General features: G+C 32.2%; 1 protein-coding gene across 1 annotated transcript in view; it reads right to left on the bottom strand.

Annotated features, from left to right (window-relative positions):
- LOC129218586 (la-related protein 1B-like) overlaps positions 1-24,495 on the bottom strand; it is a 114,502-nt gene that overhangs the window by 48,930 nt on the left and 41,077 nt on the right. Inside the window, exons 7-11 of the mRNA XM_054852901.1 lie at positions 23,390-23,534; positions 17,617-17,761; positions 8,230-8,383; positions 7,562-7,680; positions 5,401-5,513 (exon numbers count right to left, since the gene is read on the bottom strand). Of these exons, the coding sequence (XP_054708876.1) occupies positions 5,401-5,513; positions 7,562-7,680; positions 8,230-8,383; positions 17,617-17,761; positions 23,390-23,534 (676 nt within the window). The remainder of the gene's footprint in view (positions 1-5,400; positions 5,514-7,561; positions 7,681-8,229; positions 8,384-17,616; positions 17,762-23,389; positions 23,535-24,495) is intronic.

Raw genomic sequence — 24,495 nt, 5'->3', positions numbered from 1 at the left:
TTGATTTTAGGTATAAGTCACCGTTTAATTGTATGTATTGTAGCAGGCGGTGCGCATAGCCCAGTGCTATGATGCAATGTAAATATTCGGAACCTGTACATTCCTCTTAGTTTATTTTAAAATATCTTTGGCTTTTCAACCAGAGATGGAGAGATGGAATTTCAACTGCGGATGAGTACTGTCTCCATTTATTAAGTAATTTTTAGTCTTCCATTTAATTCGCAATCATATTTTATTTAAACCTTGAACTCTTTTATAGGCTATATGGATCGACCCTGGTATATAATATATATACCTATATATATATACGCTATATGACCAAAAGTATTGGGACACTTTCAAAAATTTATATTTTACGGATTTCTCAAAAAACAAGAAACCAATTGCTCTGTAGTTTATTTCACATAATAAGTATACTCTAGCTCTCATTTTGCCTAATTAAGTCTACTATTAATTTAGGGGACCAGCAACAAATTGAGAAAACAAACAAAGGTTTTACCATCCTTCATTGTAAATAGCTAGAAAAAAGCTGTAAATTTCAGGAAAAAGTTAGCGAACTATGTAGAATTTTATTTTTCATATTTTCGCCAAAGTATCTCTCATTCCCACGGAGATATAAGCATTTCTGTCAAAAAAAAAAAATTCAATTTGAAGGTTTTGGGCACATAACACGCAGAATTTTTCATCAAACATTACTAAATTTTCAGAATGTTTTGACAGCCTACAAGAGAAACATAATAATAAAATTTGATGTTAATAAATATTTATACTATTTTGACTTATCACTGAATATTTAAGATAGTTTAAAAAAGATTTGTTATTTATTTTTAGAAAATAAATTACAAAATGTTTCATAAAGGTTGGAATAACATATTTATTTTTGAGTTCATAAAGGAATGTTTTATATACTCATGAGAAAAACGGTGACTTGCCAAGATGTTTTTTGGAATTTCTAAAATCTAAGCAAATTAACTCACAATCACCAGGTTCGAAAGCTTTAAATCGTATGAAATTTATACCTAGGCCCAGTGACAGAAACGCTGCAACACGGCGACATCACGGACGACGAAACTTTTGGACAATTCTGTCCGCGCTAAAACAAATAAAGTTGTCTGCAAAAAAAAAAAGAGAATGTCCGCAACTGCAGGACATTTTCCCCCAATTGGCAGTACACAAACTTCGGCATATTTGCATGAACTGTAGATGCGGGGATGGAAAGATTGAGAAAAGTAGGAACTAATAGTAGAGGAGCTAATGGTCCTATTTTATATTCCGTGCGATTTTGTGATACAATAATGGGAGTTAGTTTTTCCGAAAGGTATTGACCCAAAGAGAAAGAATTTGGATGTTGCCAGTGTGGAAAATGGTGCAGGGGGAGGGGGGGTTTTTGTGATATAAATATTGATATTTTTGTGATACAATTATGAGAGTAGGTTTTTGTGGAAGGTATTGGCTGAAGGAGAAAGAATTTGGATGTCGCTAGTTTTGAAAATGGTGCAGGGAGAAGTGGGAGGATTCCTGTGATATAATTATAGGAGGGGGCATGGGGGCGATTTTTGTGATACAATTATAGAAGTTAGATTTTCTGAAAGATATTGGCCCAAGGAGAAAGAATTTGGATGTTGCCAGTCTGGAAAATGGTGCAAGGGGGCACGGGGGGGGGAGGAGATTTTAGTGTTTAAATTATGCAGTGAGGGAGCATGGAGGCCCTTTTGTGATACAATTATATCAATTAGAGTTTCTGAAAGGTATTGGCCCAAAAGGAAGGGATTTGAATGTTGCCAGTATCGCAGATGGTGGGGGGGGGGGGATTTAAGGAGGTCTATTTATGTGCTACAATATTATCTGAGTTAGTTTTTCTGGAAAATATTCGCCCAAGATGAAAGACTGGATGTTTCTAGTCTCAAAAATGGTGCAGGGAAAGGAGCACGGCGAATTTTTGTGTTACAATTATGGGGGGGGGGGAATTGAGGCAATTTTTGTGATGCAATTATGGGAGTTAGTTTTTCAGAAAGGTTATGGCCCTAGGAGGAAGCATTTTGATGTTCTACGTCTTGAAAATGGTGCAAGGGGGCGAGGGGATTCTAGTGATACAATTATGCAGGGGGGGGGGGTGGAGATGAAGGTGCTTTTTGCGATACAATAATGGGAGTTTTTCTGAAAGGTGTTGGCCCAAAAAGAAAGAATTTGGATGTTGCCAGCCTCAAAAATGGTACAGGGGTTGCCTGGGCTATTATGGTGGGGGGGGGGGGGGGCGTGGAGGCAATTTGCGTTATACAACTGTGGGAGTTAGTTATTACGATAGGTATTAGAGCTCGACTAATGGCATTTGGATGGGCCGATTGTTTTTCACCAAATGGCCGATGGCCGACGGCAAGAAAAAAAAAAAAAACGGAAGTAAATTGCTAAGATTGTCAGGGATTTGAACGATCCTTCCCCCTCCCTTTCCTTCTCTTGCCACCATTTTCCTGATGTCAAAAAAGGGAAGTTTTTGTTTTATTAGGAGGCTTTCGAGAAACTCTCTTACAATCAAGTGTCAACTTTTTCTTACAACGAAATTTGGGAAAACTTCTTTGTTTTATTCCACCTCGAGTTAACCTCGACAGTAGAAAAAACATTGGTTCCATGATTTTCCTCTGTCATCCCCTCAGTGAAAAACAAGGAATTGTACTGATATGCTGTCAAGAAAAACTCTCTTGTTTGGTATCTAAGCAATTTTATTCTCGTAGTGTTACAAAAGACTTACATTTCTAAGAGATTTTCTTTTCGCCTGCAAATATAGATTAAAAATATACTATCTGAACAAGAAAATACGTTTGTTTTTCCAAAATATTGAGGGTAAATTTGCCACCCCTAAAAAAATTCCGCCTGGGGCAAACCGCCCCCTTTGCCCCACTCTAGCTGCACCACTGGTCTCACGTATCCCCTCGCCCCCTCTATCACCTCAACTCTATTTGGTCAATACAAGTATAGTGTAATCGGAAAACCGGGATTTGAAACCGAAACAGGCTATTTAGTTGAAGTAAAGTAAGTTTGTATGCAAAATGTATATATTACTACTACACATTTAACTTTATTTTGAGCATGTTATTATTAGAGCTCATGAAATCAAAGAAGCAAAGAACTAATGCACATTAATTTGAGGAAATATATGATCTAAGTGAGATGGCATATAAGACCAGCTACGCTGGTGGGAGGGCTGCCATTGTTTGTGATTGATAAATTTCTGAATGTTTGGTTGTAATTAACGCAGTGCATCAGATTACTTTTGGTACCTTCTTCGAAACTTTGACTTTGTATGTGGTGCTAGTGCTAAAAATTCAGATTCACTGAACGATATGTGGATGAAAACTACACCAACAACCTAAAAAAGGCAATGATGTCGAAAATATTCAAATGTGGCCACAAAATTGAGCTAATTACAGTTATTTTTACTTTTTCATTTTATTTTTCCCTAACATGCACGCCTCCCAGGACTCTTTTTCACCCACTAGGGAGGTGTGCAACTCCCCCGCCTCAGTTTGAGAACCCCCGACTCAGAGCGAGCAGAAAATCCCTTTTAAAACTTGCACCCCAGTTTGTTTTGACATGCTGTGGCGGATTTAAAATGTCACAAATGTTGCAATTGCGCGACAGGCTCCATGACCATAGGGGCCTCTTACAAAAATGCTCATGATAAACGTTTTAAAACTTCCGTGATAGAGAAAGAGAGCCCCAAAATGTATTTCTACGAGTCCCTAACTTGCAACTCTACCGAAGTGATACAGAAAAACCTGCATTACTTGATTCATATTACAAATATCGAAAAATTAAAAATAACTGTCGGTTCAATGGGATTCTAACAAAATGTACCAAAAATCGGTTTCACCATCTCATATTTGTTTCCAAGTTGGTCTCCAATTCGGCAATATTACCAAATGATCAGTCTAAGATGCTATATTAGTTTTGCATTGAAATAAGTAATTGATAGCCACAAAAAAAATGAGTAAATAGGCCTTTTAGATTACCCGATTGAAAACAAAAAGGGAAGTGCGCAACTGGAATGTACGCAGACCCCACATACGAAATTTTAATCTTCTACAGCTTACCATTTTTGAGTTATGACTTATGAGAGATACATAAGTACATCCAGCCGCAAAAAACAATGCAAAAATTGACTTGTTTGTACCTGAATGCAGTATTAAAAATTCTTTCAGTGGTGACTAAAATAGAAATTTATACTGAGATTCAAGTAAAAAATTTTATATGAAAACAACCTTGACAACCAACAATATGAAAACTCCCTTTACTTTATATGAAAAAGTAAAACAGTGAAGGTCCTGCTTTTCGAAAACATCGACCAATCTCATCGGCTTTTCGATGTTTTTTTAAGGCCAATGGTTCTTTCAAGTTACCGCCGATGCCGATGGCTAAATTGTTGAACCATCGGCACCGATACATCGGTCCAGTCCTATTAGGTATTGGCCCAAAGAGAACTGTTGAAACTAAGCATGAGTTTTGCAGACTGATTATGTAGTTCTAAAAGCTTGTCGCAGTCGGCTACAAAACTTTCTGCCACTGGGTACCTAGGAAAGTTTTAATGTTTATTACAACAAAAATTTTCAAATTGTGTTGAATTTAATGTGTCATACATTTAAAAACTACCCTTGGAAATTTAAAAATAAATTTTAATTAAAAGTGCTCCAAAATTAACCTGCCGACCAGTCTACCCGCTCATATCTTTAAATTTTCATGTTTAGTTAACATGTCTTGTTGACATTAACAATAATAAGAATATAGGCTGAAGAAACTGGATGAAATTTTCAAATTACTTTGGCAAAATTAGGGAAGTGAAGAAAATTAAATTGTCTCTCAGAAATAAACTATTTCTGAAGCAGAAATCATAAAAGAAAAAAATTGGCAAAATCGGTAGTATAAAAAACAACCATCAAGATCATTTATCTGCTGATTAATCATCTGATTAATCAGTTATTTGCCCAATTTGCTTAACGGTGTAACCTTACTCAATACTTCAAACTTCATAAGTAAGGCACCCTTTTAATGGTTTCTTTCACTGCTTTTGGAGAAAAATAAACAAGTACACAGGATAAGGGAGAGGATGTGACAGAGGATTTCAGTTTACTAGCTGCTTGCTTTATTTGCACAATAAATTATAGAATAATTCAAAGCTGTACTGATCTTCTCTCAACTCATGATTCTTTTAATGAGTCAGTGACAAAAAAATTTGATGTCCAAACTGTTAATAACAAAGAATTCATAGAAGATTTAACAAGACAAACAAAATAATGACATTTTTTTATGACACTCACGTTAGATTTGTCATTAAAAAGAATATTTTAGACTTTTTTTTTCAAATTATATAACTACCAAGTTTAAAAAAAAAAAATGAAAAAAACTTACTCAACAGTTTTAGAAGCTTTTTGACCATCTAATGTTTCATTATTCAGTTCTTCATCAAACTTAAACTCAAGTTCATCCATTTCTGACACTTTGGAATTTTCTTCTTTAATGCCCTGAAAGTACAGGAGAGATTTAAATTTACAAAACAAGTCTACTAGCTCTGCCTGCAGTACAAATTTAAATGAAGTCACCTAAGAGCCCATTGTTGATACTTCCAATGTTTTCATTATTTAATGGAATTTTTAGATCAGAAAAAGGTTACATCTTCAATTTTCATTTTTCAATCTTAAGGGCATTTTAATCACATGTGAGAAATGGAGTACATAACTCCCCCCCCCAAAAAAAAAGAGCCAAAAATCATCTGATTTGACAGCTGGAAGTTTATCATTGTGAAATCAGAAAATCTTGAATTTGAGCTGGAAGCAATCATTATAACTATTCTGATTAACTGAGAAACGTAGTATGAACCTCATTTAATGCTAAAAACTTCGGGTTCTCAAAAAATATACAAATTTTAACTACATCAACTAAATAAAAGAAACTTTTTTGACAAACAGTAATAAAACTTCCAGTAATAAAACAAAGTTAATCAGATATTTAATGTTTGTAGAAATTAATTCAAACAGTAAGGTTAATTTTCAAGAAAAATATCTTAATCAATTGGACATGTAATACTGGAGTATTAAATGACAAAATGCATTAAGAGCCATTTTTTAATTAAATGTTTGACAACTTGTGATGTGCATGCCTTTAACTTTCTTAGAACTATTAGGATACGTTAGTAGTACTTTGATGAAAAGAAAAGAAATATGACTAGTTTGATCATGGTTTTTAGTCAAAGTTTTAAGTTACAAATTTATGGTGTAAATTATGGGATTATTTTACATCTAAAGCCATGAGTATTTTCTAGTGGATCACTTATAGCTTTGAGGGTTTAGGTCTGTGAATACTGTTTTGTCTTCTTAAACCCTAAGTGATCGGACATCATGTTTCTCAAGCATCATATTATTTTAATAAATTCATGTCATTAAATTTCTTCCAAATTGTCAACAAATCACTAATAATTAACAGGATTAGAAAAAAATAATCTAGGAATCTAAAAATTAATAAGCATCTATATACTTACATTAGAACTTGAATGGTTCAAAAATTTGTATTGATACATTATTATTGAAAGCTGCTGAGTAAAAAATAGAGTAGTTGGTAAAAACAGTAATTATTTTGAAATAAAAGTGCTTTATGAAGCATATACAATACCGGGTTGCCTATCCTTAAGAAAAAAAAATGAAGAGAATATGTGTTGATTTTGAGGAGCATTTTGCACGTTTTTGCAGATTTGTTTAATGTTGAGTTAAAATCATTAAAAAAAAAACTACAACTACTTCAGTCTGTGTCGGTTAGTGGTTTGATGATCTAAAAACTAACATAAAAATAATTACTTTTCTGCTAGTAAATTTATTCATACATTTGAGTACTAAGAAGTTCAAGGTTTCATACCTATACATAGCTTGTCATTATAACGTAAAAATGAAAAAGATAACAATAGAAAATATTGACTATTATTAAAAGATTTAAAGTTATGATTTTAAGACTTTGAATAAGATTAAATTGTGAATATATTTAACTGACAATCCATTGAAAATCAAGAGCATCTAAAGTAAGGTCAATTGGTTTTTATGGCATTCTTTAAGTCTTCTTTGGTAAAAAAAAAGTCTGATACCTTTAACTTTATGTAAGCATTTGTGCAATTGCTTGAACATGCTCAGTCAATGAATTTTTGCAAGAAGTACAAAGCAAAATAACTTCTTTGGAGATGGGCCCATCATTTGGATTTGAGGGGGGGGGGTATACTTAATACAGATTTTGCAGAAAGACAAAAAAGGACCCTGCCCACTTGTTTGAAAAATTATCAAATTTTCAAAGAAAGGGGGGTCAACTGATGTCCTGAATGATGGCTGATCGCAGGGTTGCAAAATTTCAGTGTTTATTGGCAAACTCAGAGAAAGAGAAGCAGACACCAACCCAGTGCTCTTTCATATACTTTTTAAAATAAATTAATTATAAAAGCTCCCAACTTTCACATGCTAAAAGAAAACTTGTCACAAAAAGAATTAAAATACACTTGAATATTCAATAGTTAAAAATTTGATAAAGTTCATACTTCCATTGTAGATGACTTAGTTCTCCATCTTGTTTCCTTTTTACCGCCATTCATTTGTAACACATTTGGTTTCTGAGATAGATCTGTTTGTACAGCACTTCCAGAACTAACTTCAGTTCCTGAGCAAAGAGAAATGTATTTGAATTTCTCAAAAAAATTGTCATGGTCAACAACAAAATGCCATCTACTCAAACTGTTAATGAAATAAAATTTGCTTGATATAATGCACTTTATGAAAATATTCTTTTTTGTGATTTCCTTGAGACATTCAAATAGTTAAAACGCTTTTTGAGCAAATCACACATCACTTATACAGCAGAACCTTGATTAGTGATCTCTTTTGGTAAATAAAAAATTCAAGAAAATATACTCAAAAATGGCTGGCAAGAGACAGCAAAAACTTGAGATCTGGCTTTAATCATGTTCACATTTATAAAATGGTTATTAAAAATAACGTTTTTAACAATACTACTACAGTTATAAACAATATTTTTCAAAAAATGCGACAGTCAGGAAATGCAATGTAAATGTCGATTCATACTTTCCAGAGATTTAAAAGGATAAATTATGCAGGATTAAAAATAATAAAAAACAAAACCCCCCTCATAAGAATGTTGTTCCATTAAACAAGAATATAAAATTTCAATAGAAGTATAAAACTTTTGTACCTGGCAATACATAAGGCTTCCCAGGAATAAAAATTGGAGCTTCTGGATGGAAGTCTGATGATAATGCATCATGAATCGGCCAAAGATGAGGATCATTTCTTGTTCTTACGAGAGAATTATCTTTGACTTCTAAATTGTCACTAGCAGAAATTGACTTAGAAGAGAAAAACAGAAAAATTACATACAGAAGTTGAATATATTTTATCAAAAAGCATAAAAATAATTTTCTGAGTTCATGAAATAAGATTGTGACTAACTGAACTGTATTTTAGGAACTTAATGTTTTAAAACTCATAGCATAAAACTCTGCTTGACAAACAACTTTGCACAAAAGTTTTGAATCACCATATCAATCGATAATGAACTATTTAGAAAAAAAAACTTAATATACTTGCTGGCCCATTATATGCAAGAAATGCAGTCCACTCTTGATTCAATAAACTTCCATTTAACAAAATGTCCAATTAGAATTTCTACATAGCCTTCAATTTAACTTGACATTCAATAAATATTTGATCTGACATAAATGGCACCACGGCTGACAGGCCCATATCAATACTGGAGAATAGCACTAACCTTCAAATGATTAGTAGCAAAATTTCATGACAATTTGACATTTAGTCAGAAGTTAACCCCTTTTGGGTGAAACGGTTTTTGTTACTATCAAAATAGTAGGTACAAAAGAATTCTGTCCATTGATATAACACTTTTTTATTACTGAAATTAAATGCAAACCATCATGAAACAACAGAGATGCTGAACTCTATCACCCAGAACCAACAGTTGTTCCAAAAAAGATTTTATAGTTCATGAAAAAGGTTGGGTTAATGGTAAACTGCAGTTATATGAAATAGCAGATCTTAAAAATATCAGAAGATAGTCAAAAATTTTAAACCAGCATGAACATTAGGGTGGATCGAAAAAAAACAAAATTTTGAATCTTAATATGGAATACCTGCCAAAAGCTGTGCATGTGTAGGTACAACACACGTGTAAAATATTATCAAGTTTGAACAACTCTTTAAGGGTCCTACCAAGACTTGAATTTCTCCAAAAATAGAAAAAAAGATCAATTTTCGAAAATTTTAATGAAAATACTAGTGTTTAAAATTTTTGTTATAATATGGTTAAAATGCTTCCTTCGAACACTCTTTTCATGTATTTTCCCAATTATTTACAGTCTTTGCACCATTAAGCTCGCACATAAGCCGTTAAGTTTCGTGAAATTAACCAAAAACTGACTGTTTTTAAGCTTTTTTGCACATTGCAATATTTCTTCTTTTAAAGTCCAGTTTTCTTTTTTACAACGCCTGTACAGAATGCAGTTTTAAACGGAAGTGAAGTTAAACTTTATTACATTAACAGCCCAGAATCCACTAAAAAGAAATGGCTTCATTTCAAGTTCCATTCTACCTTTTCCATCTGCCGAGCCACATGTATTAAGTATAAATGTATTATTCATTTTATATTAGAAGTAAACTATCAAAATGATTTAGTTGTATTAACTAAAAAAACATAGAGAGAAGTGCATTGGTTATAAAGAATGTATATTTACTCACACACAGTTGCTCTGACATATAAACATCAATATTTCACAAAATGAGAGACTTGAAAAGTATCAGTTAGTTAAAGCCACATAAAATAGTCAGTTCGTCACATCCATTCATGAAACCTCTTTGAAATAATTTTTTGATTTAAACGATGACATGATATTTCGAGGTTAGATTTTTGCTCATATGAAGTCATCTCTTGCCGATTGACAAACGAAAAAGCTTCTGTCACCATATTAGCACAGGGTTCCACCACTTGCATGTGACAGGGGATCTAAACGAACGCAAAATCGGCATTGGTATTTTCAATCTATTGTTGTATATTTTAATTAGATATGCCAGCTATAATAGGAGAGCAGGGTGGCAGTTATTGCACATTCTTGCCGGTTGATAACATCATAGTAGTCTGATGCATTAAAGTTAATCTTTGAATTATAGAATTCTCTTATTTCTTCATGAACAGAAGCCACTTGTGTGGCCTTCAAAATCTTCTCAATGCCAGTTCTATGATGTACTTTCGTTTATCAGTGATCACTGTTAAAAGAATTTTTTCCAGGTGGCAAAAATAGGCATTTCGTTCAATGACAGAATCAATAATTTTTTCAGATTTTCACTTACGTAACGAGATGCTGTAACAACCCTGATCAGGAACAGCAAAGTTTTGTTTCAATTCCAGAAGAAGAAAAACTTGCAACGGCTATACTTCCGCCAACAGAGCCATCAACATCTTTTGGTGTCACTTCAAAAGTGGAACAAATGAGGCTTTCTTTGCAAACGCTATCAAGAGTGTGCTACTAGTACGGCATTTCTGACAGATGTGCGATGTGCTGCAGCAATTGCTTCAAGAATATTACAGGATTTTGGTACTGTGTCAAAAAATTATCGCTCTAAAGTCGTTGATAGGAATAAAATTCAAAGACAGCGACAGGAAGTGTCACAGGTGAAGTAAGTGCTTCTCTTCAAAACCTGCAAAGGTTTGAAAAGTACATTTTTCGATAGCCGAAAAGACAAAACTATGACAAAAAGAAATGGTTGAAGACAGATACCATAGAAGAACCATAAGCAAGGAATCCATGGTTGAAAAATCCAATTCTTTTTATTTGGGTCATGTGACGCCAACTTCTGGAACGGGAAAACATGTCGAGATAGCAATGTGATTTTTGAACTGAAAATTTGTTTAAGCCTTAAGGATCTTTTAGCTTTTGCTGTGATGGCACGGTCACGAATACCAGAAAAAAGAACGGTGCAATTGCGGCCATAGAGAATAAAATTAGACATCCTGTCCCATGGTTAATCTGCGAACTGCATGCAAGCAGCCTTTGCGTCACCTGTTCACATTACTTAATGGTGAAACTGCTGGTCCATGTGAATTTTTGTAGGACCAATAGGTAAATTGCTAGACAGGTGCGACAATTTACCACTGATGCAGTTTGAAGCAATTACGCTCCTTGTCGTAGGTTCTGGGCTGTTAATGTAATGAAGATGAAGTATAATTTCATTTCCATTTAAAACTGCATTCAACTCAGTCATTGCAAAAAAAAAAAAAAAAAAAGACTTTAAAAGAAAAAATATTGCAATGTGCAAAAAAGATTGAAAAAAGTCAGTTTTTGGAAATTTTACGAACTTGTGTGCGAACCTAATACTGCTAAGAATGTAAATAATTTTGAAGATACATGAAAAGCGTGTTAAAAGGAAACATTTTAATGGTATTAGAACAAAAATTTTGAACCTTATTACTTTCATAAAAATTTTGGAAAATTGACCTTTTTTCCTATTTTTGGAGAAATTCAAGCCTTGGTAGGACCCTCAAGGAGTTGCTCAAACTTGATAATATTTTACATGTGTATTGTTCTTACACATGCACAGCTTTTGGTAGGTATTCCAAATTAAGATTCGAAATTTCATTTTTTTCGATCCACCCTAATGAACATGTGTAAGCTACTTTAAAAACGGATGCATGTTAGCTCTTTCTTTTGCTTGGAATTCTTATGTTAGTATGAGACAATGAATAAATCATAGATCTACTATTACACATCTAAGTCTAAACAATCATTAGCAAAGTTGACAGTAGTCAGCCGAAGTCCCTCACATGAATCATAATTCAAAAATCCTTTGAGGCAGTGAAAGGTAAAGGGATGTAAGTGGCAAAATTAAAACTTTGGAGATAATCAGTACAAATAGTAGGGGCTTTTCTCATTTGTCTTGGGCCAAGAGATAGTACTAGATAGTACTGCAATGAAAGCCTACCTAGGACGTTATCGTTAAACTCATTTTGCTCAAAATTTGAAAATGTCCTGTGCTTCTCACTGCCTCATTTGGGAAAGTTATGGCATCTGTACTTTGGGACAAACATGGATTTTGCTCATCGATGATTTAAGAAAAGTAAAACTATCGATAGGGAATACGACATGGCATATTGGATTGATTCAGTCTAGAAATCAAGAAAAAGGAGCTTCACATGTAGAAAAAAAAAATACAATTTCACCAAGTAAACACACTGCTTTACCAGTCATGAAATCAATGATCAAATTGAATGTTATCATTTTTAATTGCTTCCCAGACACATATTTGCCACATATTCCATGCGGCTACGAACATTAGATCAAAAAAACAAATTCTCTCTAATCCATTGTTTTGAAATTACCACAGCTGTTTCCCTAAAACCAATTAAATTCCGACTTAACATCAGATTGCCATGAATATTTGCCATGCATCATTTTAAAGATAGTACCACCTAGACAAGGGAGGATCCAGAAAATGTTCAAGGATGGGGCAACTGTTTTTTACTCTTTACTTTTTGGAACTTTCTAAAAACTTTCGAAGGAGTGTACTGATCCCTATTGCTTCCCATTATGTAATCAAAGGTGTCCTACAGTTGTTTCTTTTGAAAAATATCCAGGATGAGCTTTTGAACCTATCACTAATATCATTTAAGATTGTCTACAATTATCATTTTGGAGCTTCAATTTCAAGAAAAATCCTGTAGAAAGTTCCAGTCTCTATCCCCAGAGTAGTAAGAGATGGGAAATGATTGTATTTTCAAGACTTAAATTCCGGAAGAATTTTCAGGGAAGAGCTCCCTTTGTTCTAGCACCATTCAAGATTATGTAAAATTGCGTGTTTGGAACTTTAATATCAAAAATATATCCTGTATCTTGGGTCAAGGAGGGGGCAATCACCCCCATCACACCTCCCTTGAATCCTTGTGCTTGGGTCTGCCAACAATGGTGCAATTTATACATCAGGAGGGAACCTTATTTAATCACAAGTTAAAAGAAATTTACAAGCAACTTTCTCTCTGGATGACTAAAAATAATTTCTATGTAAACAAGGTCTTTTTGAAAAAATTGAAATTTTTTCTTCCACTTTGGGATTTTTTGTGACTTAATAAAACGAGCCTGATTAGTTGCCCTAAAAGGAATGCCCACACACACACAAACTAAGAGTAAGGGCTCTTAAAGAACGAACTATCTGGTTTTCACCATGTTGATGAAGACATTGCAATTGTTAACTACCCTACAGTAAAAAGTGTGCCTAAAATTTTGTAAAATATTAGATGTATCAATTTTTCATTAAGTGTACAATCATTTGTAATGATATAAGTATTACCTTAAATTGACATCTTATATTTTCTGATTATAATATACAGTGCCGCAACTTATTAAAATCCCATTTGAGCTGAGGACATTTGATTTTATTAAGTAGCTGATTTTATAAACCAGCACACCTACACTTAAAAAAGAAAAAAAGGTTTTCAAATAAACATACTTTTAAAAAGATATGGATTACAATATTTATATTTTATTTTAAGTGTTTCAGAAAAGTTGACACATTGAATCAACATGAGGAGCATTTTTTTTTATTTACACAGTTGTCTTAAAATATTGGTGTATTGTTTGATTATCAGAATTTGGAAGTATTAGAGATTCGGCAATGTTAGCACTTTTTTAACTTCCAGCATTAATTCCCTCTTTGCTGTGAAGTTCATCCAAGACATAGAGCACTTTTCTGAGATCCATTGCAAATGGCAACTTTAGTACTCCCCCATCTTCCGAGACGGATTTCTCCTCTTGGTGTGACATACCTTTTTTAACGTACATTTAACAGCAATTTTTAACGTACGCTCTCCAAAAACTTGATTTTATAAAATGATAATAGTTTTAACATAATTTGACACTGCAATGATTCTGATCTTCCAGATTTAACTTTAAAAAGCAGCTGATTTTAAAATTCAATGATTTTATAAGTAGAGGTTACTGTATCTCCTTATTTAAGGGAAGTAGGATAGTTCTTGCAAATATTCAGATTGCTGTACATACAAGATGATTATTGTTGCCGGTAATTTATTCCCAGCACATATGTTAGTTTTTGAGGGAGAGCAATGGATATGCATGTTTGTTGAAAAACTATTGTCAGTTTCAAATAGTTTGCATCTTTTGCATTATTTTTTAAAGCCAGATAATACATTTTAAAAATTGATATTTTAATAAGATTTTCTTTTAAAAGTTATTTATCAAGTACACAGTAATTTACCAATATTGAAGAATTTTTAAATAATATTAGTGAAAATGAAACAAAATGACGATTATACTTTGAAGGGATTGATACATTTTAAAAAGAATATACTCTGCAACAGAGCATACTAGAACTAGGCATAAAAAATTTGGATATCATTGTTGAAAAATATCAAAACACATCAAACAGTACGTCAAGGTAGAAATGAGATTTTCTTTTTTCAAAAATATCAGGGTTGGTGTTTAGACACTAAAGCGGAAGTTGTTGCGCTAATTCATCAGAAGGAGACAACTTCTGTATAATTTTAAGTCCTAGAAACCCAAAGAACTAAAAAAATAAAAAAAAATAAAAAAATGCTCCCCCCCCCAAAAAAAAAAAAATCAGGGAAAAAGTAGAAAATTTATTTGGGAATTGTGCTTTCATATTTTGAGGAGCAAGAGGAATCAACAGAAACAAATAAAAATGACCCTATCTCTTTATCAGCTATTCAAACACACCCCTATTGTTGACCAAACAATCCATAATTAGTGATGGACAGGAGATTATATTGATGTTCTATGGAGGTTAGAGAGCAAAATGTGGAACCTGTTCTATCACATCCCATTGTACTCTGTTCTAGGAACAAAGCTTCCTCCCCCTTCAACTTTTATCTTGAGGAAAGTCCTGAAAACAGTAATAAAGGACAAAGTAAAAGAAAGTACTGTATCAAAGCATCCTTTTGGATTAATACAAGACAATAGTACAGTAGAAGCTTATCTATTTCACATGCATGTATCCAGAATTTCTTCTAAAAATCAGAATTTGGAACTCCAATAAAAAGAAAAGAGAGAAAAAAAATAAATAAATGGGGAATATGTTCCATATCCTACTAAATACAGTTCTGAACTTCACACTTTTTTTTTTTTTTTTGTTGTTAAACTGCATTTTAGGCAGTGAGAAGCAAAGGGATGTAAGTAAGGGATGAAAGCCTACCTAGGATGTTATCTTTAAATGACTTTTACTCAAAACTTGAAAATGTCCACTTACATCCCTTTGCTTCTCACTGCCTCATATAAAAAATCGACTTTGACACGAAGACACTTTTAAGCTTGTATTCTTTCTCTTAATTCCCTCCTTTCTGATCTGCTATTTGTCATTTTGTACTTGAAAAAAAAACCACATAATTTATCCTACCACTTTAAAAATGCATTTTAAAAATAGAGCGAAAGCCAAAACAGATATATTGTACATGAGAAAATAATTTTTCACATATTTTTTTTTCAAGTGTATTATTTGAAAATAATTTCAGAATGATAATCAAAGAAAATAAGGGTAAAAAGTAACTGATTTAGCTTATTTCCTAACTTTTTTTTATCACTATATAGTGAGATGATTTTTACAGGCATACAAGTTATACATCCTCATATTTTATAATTATACATCCCATCACATAAGTTGTTGAAATTAATAAGACTTATGCTTAAAATTTAAGAAGCTCAATTCTTCCACTGAAGAATTCTAGTTTGTTTCAGTAACAGGTCCCTAGGATCTAGGTCAGTGGTTCCCAACCCTTTCCCATTTGCAAAAACTTTCTAAACTCCAAAAAAAGTTGACAAACCTCTTGGGTAAAAAAAAAAAGAAAAAAAAAGTGCACACACACACAACATAGACACTAAAATTTGGGAGATTTTTTTTTAGCTTGATGCTGCTCCATACTTTATAACAAGAACAAAAATATAATTGCAAAATATTCTCGCCTCAGAGCAACAGTAGGATATCTTATTGTTATTCCTGGAATTCGATGTCTTAGTGTTGCACTGAGGCGACGATATAGAATTCCAAATATTGCTACGCACTAAAATGATTGCAAACACATGAATGGAAAACAAATTCACAACAATTAAACACAGTGATTATTCAGTGTTGGGCTTCAATCTACTTAGAAAAATTTTTTAAAATAAAATATTAGTGGAACAAAGAGCTCTAAGTTTTGCTGAAATTTTTCTGACACAAGGGTATATTTATCTCTATCACCAAATCAGAAGTCAATTAAAGAATGATCTTTAAAATACCTTTCAGGGAGCTGTCTCAAATTAGCTAAATTAACTTTTTTCTTCCAGTAAAATGAGAATGGTCTCTAGGTTTAAGTCTTCTTGAAAAGGAATTCAAGCCAAGCTGTTTGATAAGGTTGTACTGCGCACATTAATCGTTTGATTGCTTAAGGATTTTTCTTGTAATTACGCTATAAGTGCAGAGTAAAATGCGTTTATTGAAAAATAATAGAAGCGTCTATTTTTTAATACACGCATTTACTCAAATTTTTACACAAAAGGTAATTTTTAACAAAACAAATATTTTATGCTCACTTACTACAAGTGAAATGTTCAATACAAATCTCCTAAATTATTTGTTTAAATTTAGCACAAATTTCGTTGCATGGCTGAATTCTATTTATTTTATTTTTGCTGTGAAACCTCACACTACCAAACTTTCCTCACAAAAAGTTTTCTAAAGTAATTAATTTTCCATACTTCCTGTGGTATTTTTGGGTTGCTAGCCATTTTTTCTCTTTTTCGACAACAAAACTTGAAAAAAAAATTGTAATCTATGTAGTGTGAAAACTATCTCAACGAACAGCGCGATCTCACTTCTGTGTATTTTTGGCTCAACACACGGGAAGAGTGATGGCTCTTTGTCAGACTCAAATGGTAAAGAAACTAAACTTCAAACTATTTAAGATGCTCACATATGCTCCATGTAATATTTTGATCAAGTTTAATCAATTTCTTTGATCAAAAGCTTCTGAAAAACTAAGGCTTTCAAATTCATTCATCTGAAGACATAGTATTCACAAGTAGAGCTTTTTCAGCATGGCATCTGGAGTATCATTCTCAAATAAACGCCAAAACTGGCGCTTTGCAATGACAGATTAAATTATTTAAATGTAAAATATGTCAGCAAGTATGCAAATATTTTCATGCTAAGAGTATCGCATGTGTGAAACCAAAATTAAAATAAAAAAAAAAGGAGCAAAAATTTGCTTGAAACCGATTGAACATGAGACTTCATCAGAAACAGGCATGTTAAAACTCCACCATTACAATTTTTTGTCACAAACCCCCTGAAAACCTCTCGCGAACACTCAGGGGTTCGCGAACCACCGGTTGGGAACCTCTCATCTAGTTGAAAGCGAACACTGAATAATAACTTCTAATGCACTAATGTGAGAACTGCAGTTATTACACGATCTACACATGACACTATCGCACACACAGCACAGCACTTTACTAAGCAGATATTGAAAATGTTCCTCCCCCTTTTTTATTTCAAAGTTATTGTATACCTCAAGGACTTTCGTTATATCTTTAGTCAATGCTTGCACACGATTAAAGCTTGCAACTAAGGAAATTGGTATATAACCATCAGCATCCATTCTTCTCCGAATAAAAAAGTCCTTTTGCAGGTTTTCTTCACTAAAATAATACTCACTAAAAGAAAATAAAACAAAGAATAATGATTCAATAGCTGTCTTTTCCATTAAAAATGATATCTGGTAATAAATTAAGAGAAAATCACGAATTATTCCATACACACACATTTAAAAATATATTTAATACACAAGATTATTTATTGAACACTATTTGAAGTCTATATCATCATTACACTGATGCAACAGCTTATTGTGGGTCCTGTTTCAGCGTGGGTCAAATTTTTTCCAGTTGGATCTACTTTTTACAGAAGTTTTCTAATTTGAGGATTTGATAGTAACTTTAAAAAGACCATTATTTAAAATCTATGATGTTTATTATAAAAAGCGATTATTAATTATTCTATCATAAACAAATTCAGTTCTATTGGAAATGCTTAGTAATATTGTTTTTTTTTTACCTAAGTAGTTCAACTTCGGAATTCTCTAGTGATAATCTATACTGTAAAATCTCAGCATGTTTGCTGTTATAGGGCTAAGAGAGGAGGATATATAAATGTTTTCAAATGAAAAATACACATGATGAAAATGTTTTTTGTAAATGGGTCTCAAGAAAGTAACTTTTGAATAAATATAATTTTCAATTTCAAAACTTTATTTTTTTTTTCATTCTAACATGACAGTGTTACCTACTAGAAACCACCATAAACAATAGCCCAGCTATTTTCAAATTATTTAATTCATGAATAAAAAACACAGAAAAATACCTTGTTCATATAGGGGGGGGGGGAATTTTACTGTTTGAAAATATAGGCCAATTTAATATTAAAGTAGTAATTTTGTTTAATTGTGCCAAAAAAGAGCTATTTTAATGATTAGTGTGAATCTAATACTAAGCTCTCTTAATTAAAGTACGACTTAAATTTTAGTTATCCTTTGAGTTCAAATTTTTGTCAAAAAACTGTATAGTATTAATATATTTCCAAATTAGTAAATTTGAGAATATAAGGGCAATTTATAATTTTAGTAGACTGTCTAAAATTGATGTATTTCCACCTCTATCATTTACTCTCACCTCAGCAATAATGATATTGAGTCATTCCATGTCAACTGACCTAATTTTTCAAATCGTCCCCACTTGACCACCTCCGATTTAGATGAAATTTATAGAGGCGTAGAGATGCCTTTGAAACTAACCTATGCAAATTTTCAGCTTCTTAGATCCAGATCCTGAGGATCTAGAATCTCCGAAAAATGTGATCCATGATGGCGGATTAGCTTTTTGTGCCAAATTTCCAAGTTTACACCAAGTTTACAGGAAATTTTATTACACTGGAAACCTGAAATTTGAGGCGCTTAAAGTATATTAGACCGTTAGTATATTCAAGTACTTCTGTGAATTTGAGCTCGTTAGATTTTGTGTAGCATGAGCGTGAACTTGTGAAAAAGCGCGATGTGAAATTTTTTTCCTGGATTTTAGGTTGTCATAAAAACTGAACAAAAATAATTCAAAAGCTCGTCCTGCGTGATTCCATTGTAAAAGTGCTTGTTTTTAATGGGTTACAGTTACAGAGCTTAAATATCTATTTTCTAGAAGATATTGTGTTTCAAAGTGGCTATCAAAACCGTTCAAGTGAAAAATAGCCGATTTTCAAAGCACTATAGCTCAAGTTTGTCACCTCGCATCTTCTTTTCGTTTATACCATTAGAAATAACACATTTTTTCTTTCAAATTAAGTTTTTCCTTCGATGGCGTTCTTTTGAATAAGGATGAAAAACGAGCTTGAAATTATATCTGTCATAACGAATTGCCATGTTCAATCTCAGATTACGGGACATTTTATAACACTGGAAGCCTGAAATTTTAGGAGCTTTAAGTACTTTTAGTTGTCAACACGTTCTAGTATTTTTGTGAATTTGAGTTCATTAACTTTTGTGTAACACATATGCAAAGTCTGGACAAACGCAGCAGAGAAACGTTTTCCTGGATTTTAAAATGTCATAAATTCTAAACTCATTCAAATGCTCAAACTTTGTAATTCTATTGTCAAAAAGCATGTTTTTAATGGGTTATAGTTGCAGAGCATAAATATTGATTTTCTAAGAGATATTGGCATCCAATGTGTATCAAAATAGTTCACATGAAGAATAGCCTGTTTTTAATGTCCTGTAGCTCGTTTGTCACCTTGCATCTTCTTTTTGTTGGTACCATGAGATAGAACATATTTTTTCTTATAAAAATAATCTTTCTTTTTGATTGTGTTCTTTCAGATAAGTGGGAAAAATTGAGCCTGAAATACTATTTGTCGCTAGCGAGAAAATCTCGTTCTACAATAAATAAAGAATGGTGAATACCGTGACAACCGACTTATAGGGATTTTGCAACTGTTATAAGTTAGAAAAACTATTTCTGACTAAACTTTGTGAGACCCTATTTAGAAAAAAATCATTCTAGAACTCATTTTTATTATTTTTTTATAATGTTACAAAAATAAATAAAATGTTAAACATAATTACTATTCTCGGTTTGAAAAATTTGAGTAGATCAAAAATGAAAAGTTTAGTTTTTAAGCCTGAGGAAGCTGCACTCTCGATTTTACATTGTTCCTGATCCATTTAATCGGTTTGGTTGAAATAATTTGTTTCTAAAAAAGAGCTATTTTTTTGTTTCTGCTTCTTTTTTTCCCCCAGACACTTTTGCTCATCAACTGAAAACGTCTTTTTTCAAATAAAATAATCTTTTGGTTTTTAAGAAAAAATTTAAAATTTACGCATATTCAGCACATTTTAGTAGTAAAATAACATTAAAGGCATTATTGTTTTGACTTAAATCAAAACAAAAAAGTGCTAAAAAAATAAATAATAAGAGAAAGGAAAAACATGTACAATAACTTACATTTCAAATTCAACCAAAAACCTAAATTAAACATATGAAGAAAATATTGAATTCCTTATAGAACTTTTAATTAATAATTGAGGTTTATCAGCATAAATTTCGCGCAGAAAATTATCTGAACCCATGCAGCATGTGATTATGGGTCATTCTCCAGAAAATGTAACTTTTAAATGCAAATATTTTTCAATGTTGAAACCTTTTGTTCTCTTTTTTTATTCATTCTTTCATGAAAGTGTTACCTACTAGAAGTAACCGCAAACAATGGCCCAGCTGAGTTCCATTTATTTTACTCATAAATGAAAAAAAAATTAAAATGCCTTGTTTACGGAAATAAAAAAAAATGAAAAAATACTTAAAAATTGAGGCCAATTTAATATCAAAGTAGTAATTTTGTTTATTGTGCATACAATCAGCTATTTTAATGATGAGTGCGAATATAATATTAAGCTCTCTTAATTAAAGTATGGGTAAATTAGTAGTTTCAAATGTATGTTAAAAAATAGTTTTTAGTAAATTTGAGGCTATACTGGCAATTTATAATTTTGGCAGAATGCCTATTACTGATGTATTTCTCCTCCATCATTTATTTTCACCTCAGAAATAATGACACTGATAAGGTCTGTCACGGAGGTGAGGAATTTGCCATGAATATAGGCCTAATAGATACATTTTTCAAGGAATTGTTTTTTTCTTCGTTGATAGAATCTGCACATGTTAAGCATATGAAAACATGCTCACTTCTTTTTTTACATTAATTTACAACCCTGAAATTCAAGTTCAAAGAGGTGAAAGTCAGATTAACCACACTAAGTTTTTAAAGCAAAATCTATCTTCTTGTTTTTCGACAAAAATCTCACAACTTCAACTATAGCTGAAAATAAACAAGGGGCTTCCCTTGTATCATAGAAAATAAAAATCGACGTCATTACTGCCACGTGTTAATGAGGAATGGTATTTTGAGTTTAGGTAACAGAGGTGAGAAGTGTGTGACAGACCTAACTATCCTACTAAAACGAATTAAATCACAATAGAAAAAAATTGAATATACTTGAGCATTTAGTGTTTGAGACACTTGTGAGGAGAAAGTTGTAGAAAATAAGTTTGTTGTTTTATTTAAACAAGTTATTAAGCATCATTATGAGCTACATCAGGTGTGTGACATGCGATTGAGGTGATAATCCACATGTTGTGAAGCAAAAGAATATTTAAAAATTTTTTTTTCAAAAAATGTTGAGATTTAAATGGATACATTTATGTGGGAATGTAAAAAATATTGTTAAATGAACTATTCTTAAAAAAGCTATTACTGTAAAGTGCGTGTGACTTAAAAGTTACTTTTTGAAGAATGACCCTTATGGGATGTGTTAAAGATCCCTCGAGTAAATAGCTGGCTCAGGCATTCTTGGCTTAGTTGAATTTCGTGTGCATTTTTGAATAATGATCCCAGGTGCCTTCAAAGAGTGGTAACTTGGCAACAAAACTTTTTAGTACTATTGATAATTACGCTTTAACCATGGCATCTGACACTGGATGCCATATTTGAGAATTGCACAAGGTCTTCAAAAGGCAATGGTCCTTAAGAAGCTCCTTTTTGGAAAGAAGAAAAAAAAAAGTCAGTTTAATATCATACACTGTGTGACCAAAAGTATTGGGACACTTTCAAAAATTTAATTTTTTAAGGATTTCTGATGAAATAAAAGATGAATTGCTTTGGAACTTCTGTCATGTAAAAGGTATGATCCAGCTGTCATTTTCCAATAACAATAAAAGTTACATTACTCTTGCATTTAGGGGATCAGTAACAAATTGAGGAAAACAAAAATGGTTTTTGATCATGATTCATCGTAAAGAGCTGGGAATAAGCTGTAAGTTTCTGAAATTAGTTAGCTGACCAAATACAATTATTTTACCTATTTTTGAGCAAGTATCACTGATATTAGCGAAGGTATGAGCATTTCTTTCAAAACTACGAAATTTTCCATCAAACCTTAACAATTCAAGTTATCAGTGATCTAATGAGCCCAATTTCAACAATTCTTGGATAGGCAACGAGTCGTTCGCAAGTTTGCAACATTTGTTTGCACTCGTTCAGTGTGAGTCATGATAAAAACAAATTATTTGCAAACAACCTCTCCTGATGCATCGCCTATCCAAGAATTGCTGAAATTCGGCTCATTAAATCGCTGATAACTTTCTGAACTTTTAAGATATTGAACTCGAAGTTTATTATGAGTTGAAGAATCTAGATAGGTTTCAGATTGTGAAAGTTATAAATTGCTATCTTTTGCGCAGGCACAGTGATAAATTAATTGCTTTAAATGTGCATACTTTGAAATTTTTAACATTTCAACTTCAAATTTTAGTTTTATGCTTCTCTTGTATGCTGTCAAGTTTTTTGAAAGTTTGGTAAGCTTTGAAGAAAAACTTTGCGTGTTATGAGCCAAAACTTTCACATAAAGAAATATTCATATCTTCGTGAATATTACTGCTACCTTCTCAAATGTATGTAAAATAAGTTGAACTTAGTGAACTATTTTCTGAAATTTACAGCTTATTCTCAGCTATTTACGATGAATGATGATCAAAACACATTTTTGTTTGCCTTAATTTTTTACTGATTCCTGAAACCCCGAGAGTGATGTAACTTTTATCGAAAACTGACACGTGGAGCATACCTTTCATGTGACAAAAGTTACAAAGCAATTGGTGTCTTATTTCTTGAGAAACCCTTAAAAATATTAATTTTCGAAAGTGTCATAATACTTTTGGTCATATAGTGCACTTAATACTAACATCTGTTTCTTTACTGAATCCTTTAAAGCTTCTTCTGACATTGCATATCCACTCCAATAACAAGGATAGAATGATGAATAATATGCTATTTCTTGAGGTTGAGCATATCCATTGGCTTCATATGTAGCATCATCCTGAGAAAAAGCTAAAAGACAGGAAAACAATGAAAAAAATAAATAAATAAAATAAAAAAGATATTGATTATTACAAACTTAAAGATTTGTAATCAACTCATGCTCAGTAGAATGGGAAGATTAACTATAAGATGTAGAAAAGGTAAGTGTCTAGTGAAATATATACAGGTATCCCCCATATAACACGGTTCATTCGTTCTGTGTAGTATTGAAACCCAGTTATACAAAACTTAGAAATAATGAGAATCAAGGGATGTGTACCATGTCATATCGCACCCAAGTCTTAATATAAAAATTTTACAATTGTTTAAATTTCGGCTCTATAGAACATACAAACAAAAACTGGCAACCAAAACATACCACGGCCCACTGATCCAAAACTAAACTTGTTACAAATGACACACTTTAATTATTTTACATACCTCAAATTAAACTATTTTGAACAACAAGAAAAAACTTTATTGAATTTGTTGACTAAGAACAAAATGCATTCTATTAGAAAAACAATCTGAGTTTTTCTATAAAGTAACACCTGTCTACAACGATACTATTGGGACCTAAAAAAAAATATCGCAACAAACAGGTTATCGTTATAGACAATTTGATTATTCATGCTGACATTTTGCTGGGGCCAAAAAAAAATATTGTTATAGACAGTTTATCGTTGTAGACAGTATCGTTATACACAGGTTTCACTGTAGTAATAAAGTTTGTCTGAGCAACAACAACGAAACAAAATGTAAAATAATATATTATTTATTTGATTTCATATTTTGTATTGACTACATATTTTAATATATTATTTGCCAAATTTGCCTTAAGTTTAAACATAATGTTATATTCTTACAATGCATTAGAAACAAAATTATTTTGATCTTTTTGTTACTAGAACTCTGATCAGAAACATAAAGTACTCAAAAGTTAAAAATTAGTGTTGTATGGGGAAACTATACTTTTGAGCTGGAGACAAAT

The sequence above is a fragment of the Uloborus diversus genome, chromosome 3 (assembly GCF_026930045.1).
Source record: "Uloborus diversus isolate 005 chromosome 3, Udiv.v.3.1, whole genome shotgun sequence".
Taxonomy (NCBI): domain Eukaryota; kingdom Metazoa; phylum Arthropoda; class Arachnida; order Araneae; family Uloboridae; genus Uloborus; species Uloborus diversus.
This window is presented reverse-complemented; position numbering and strand designations above follow the sequence as displayed.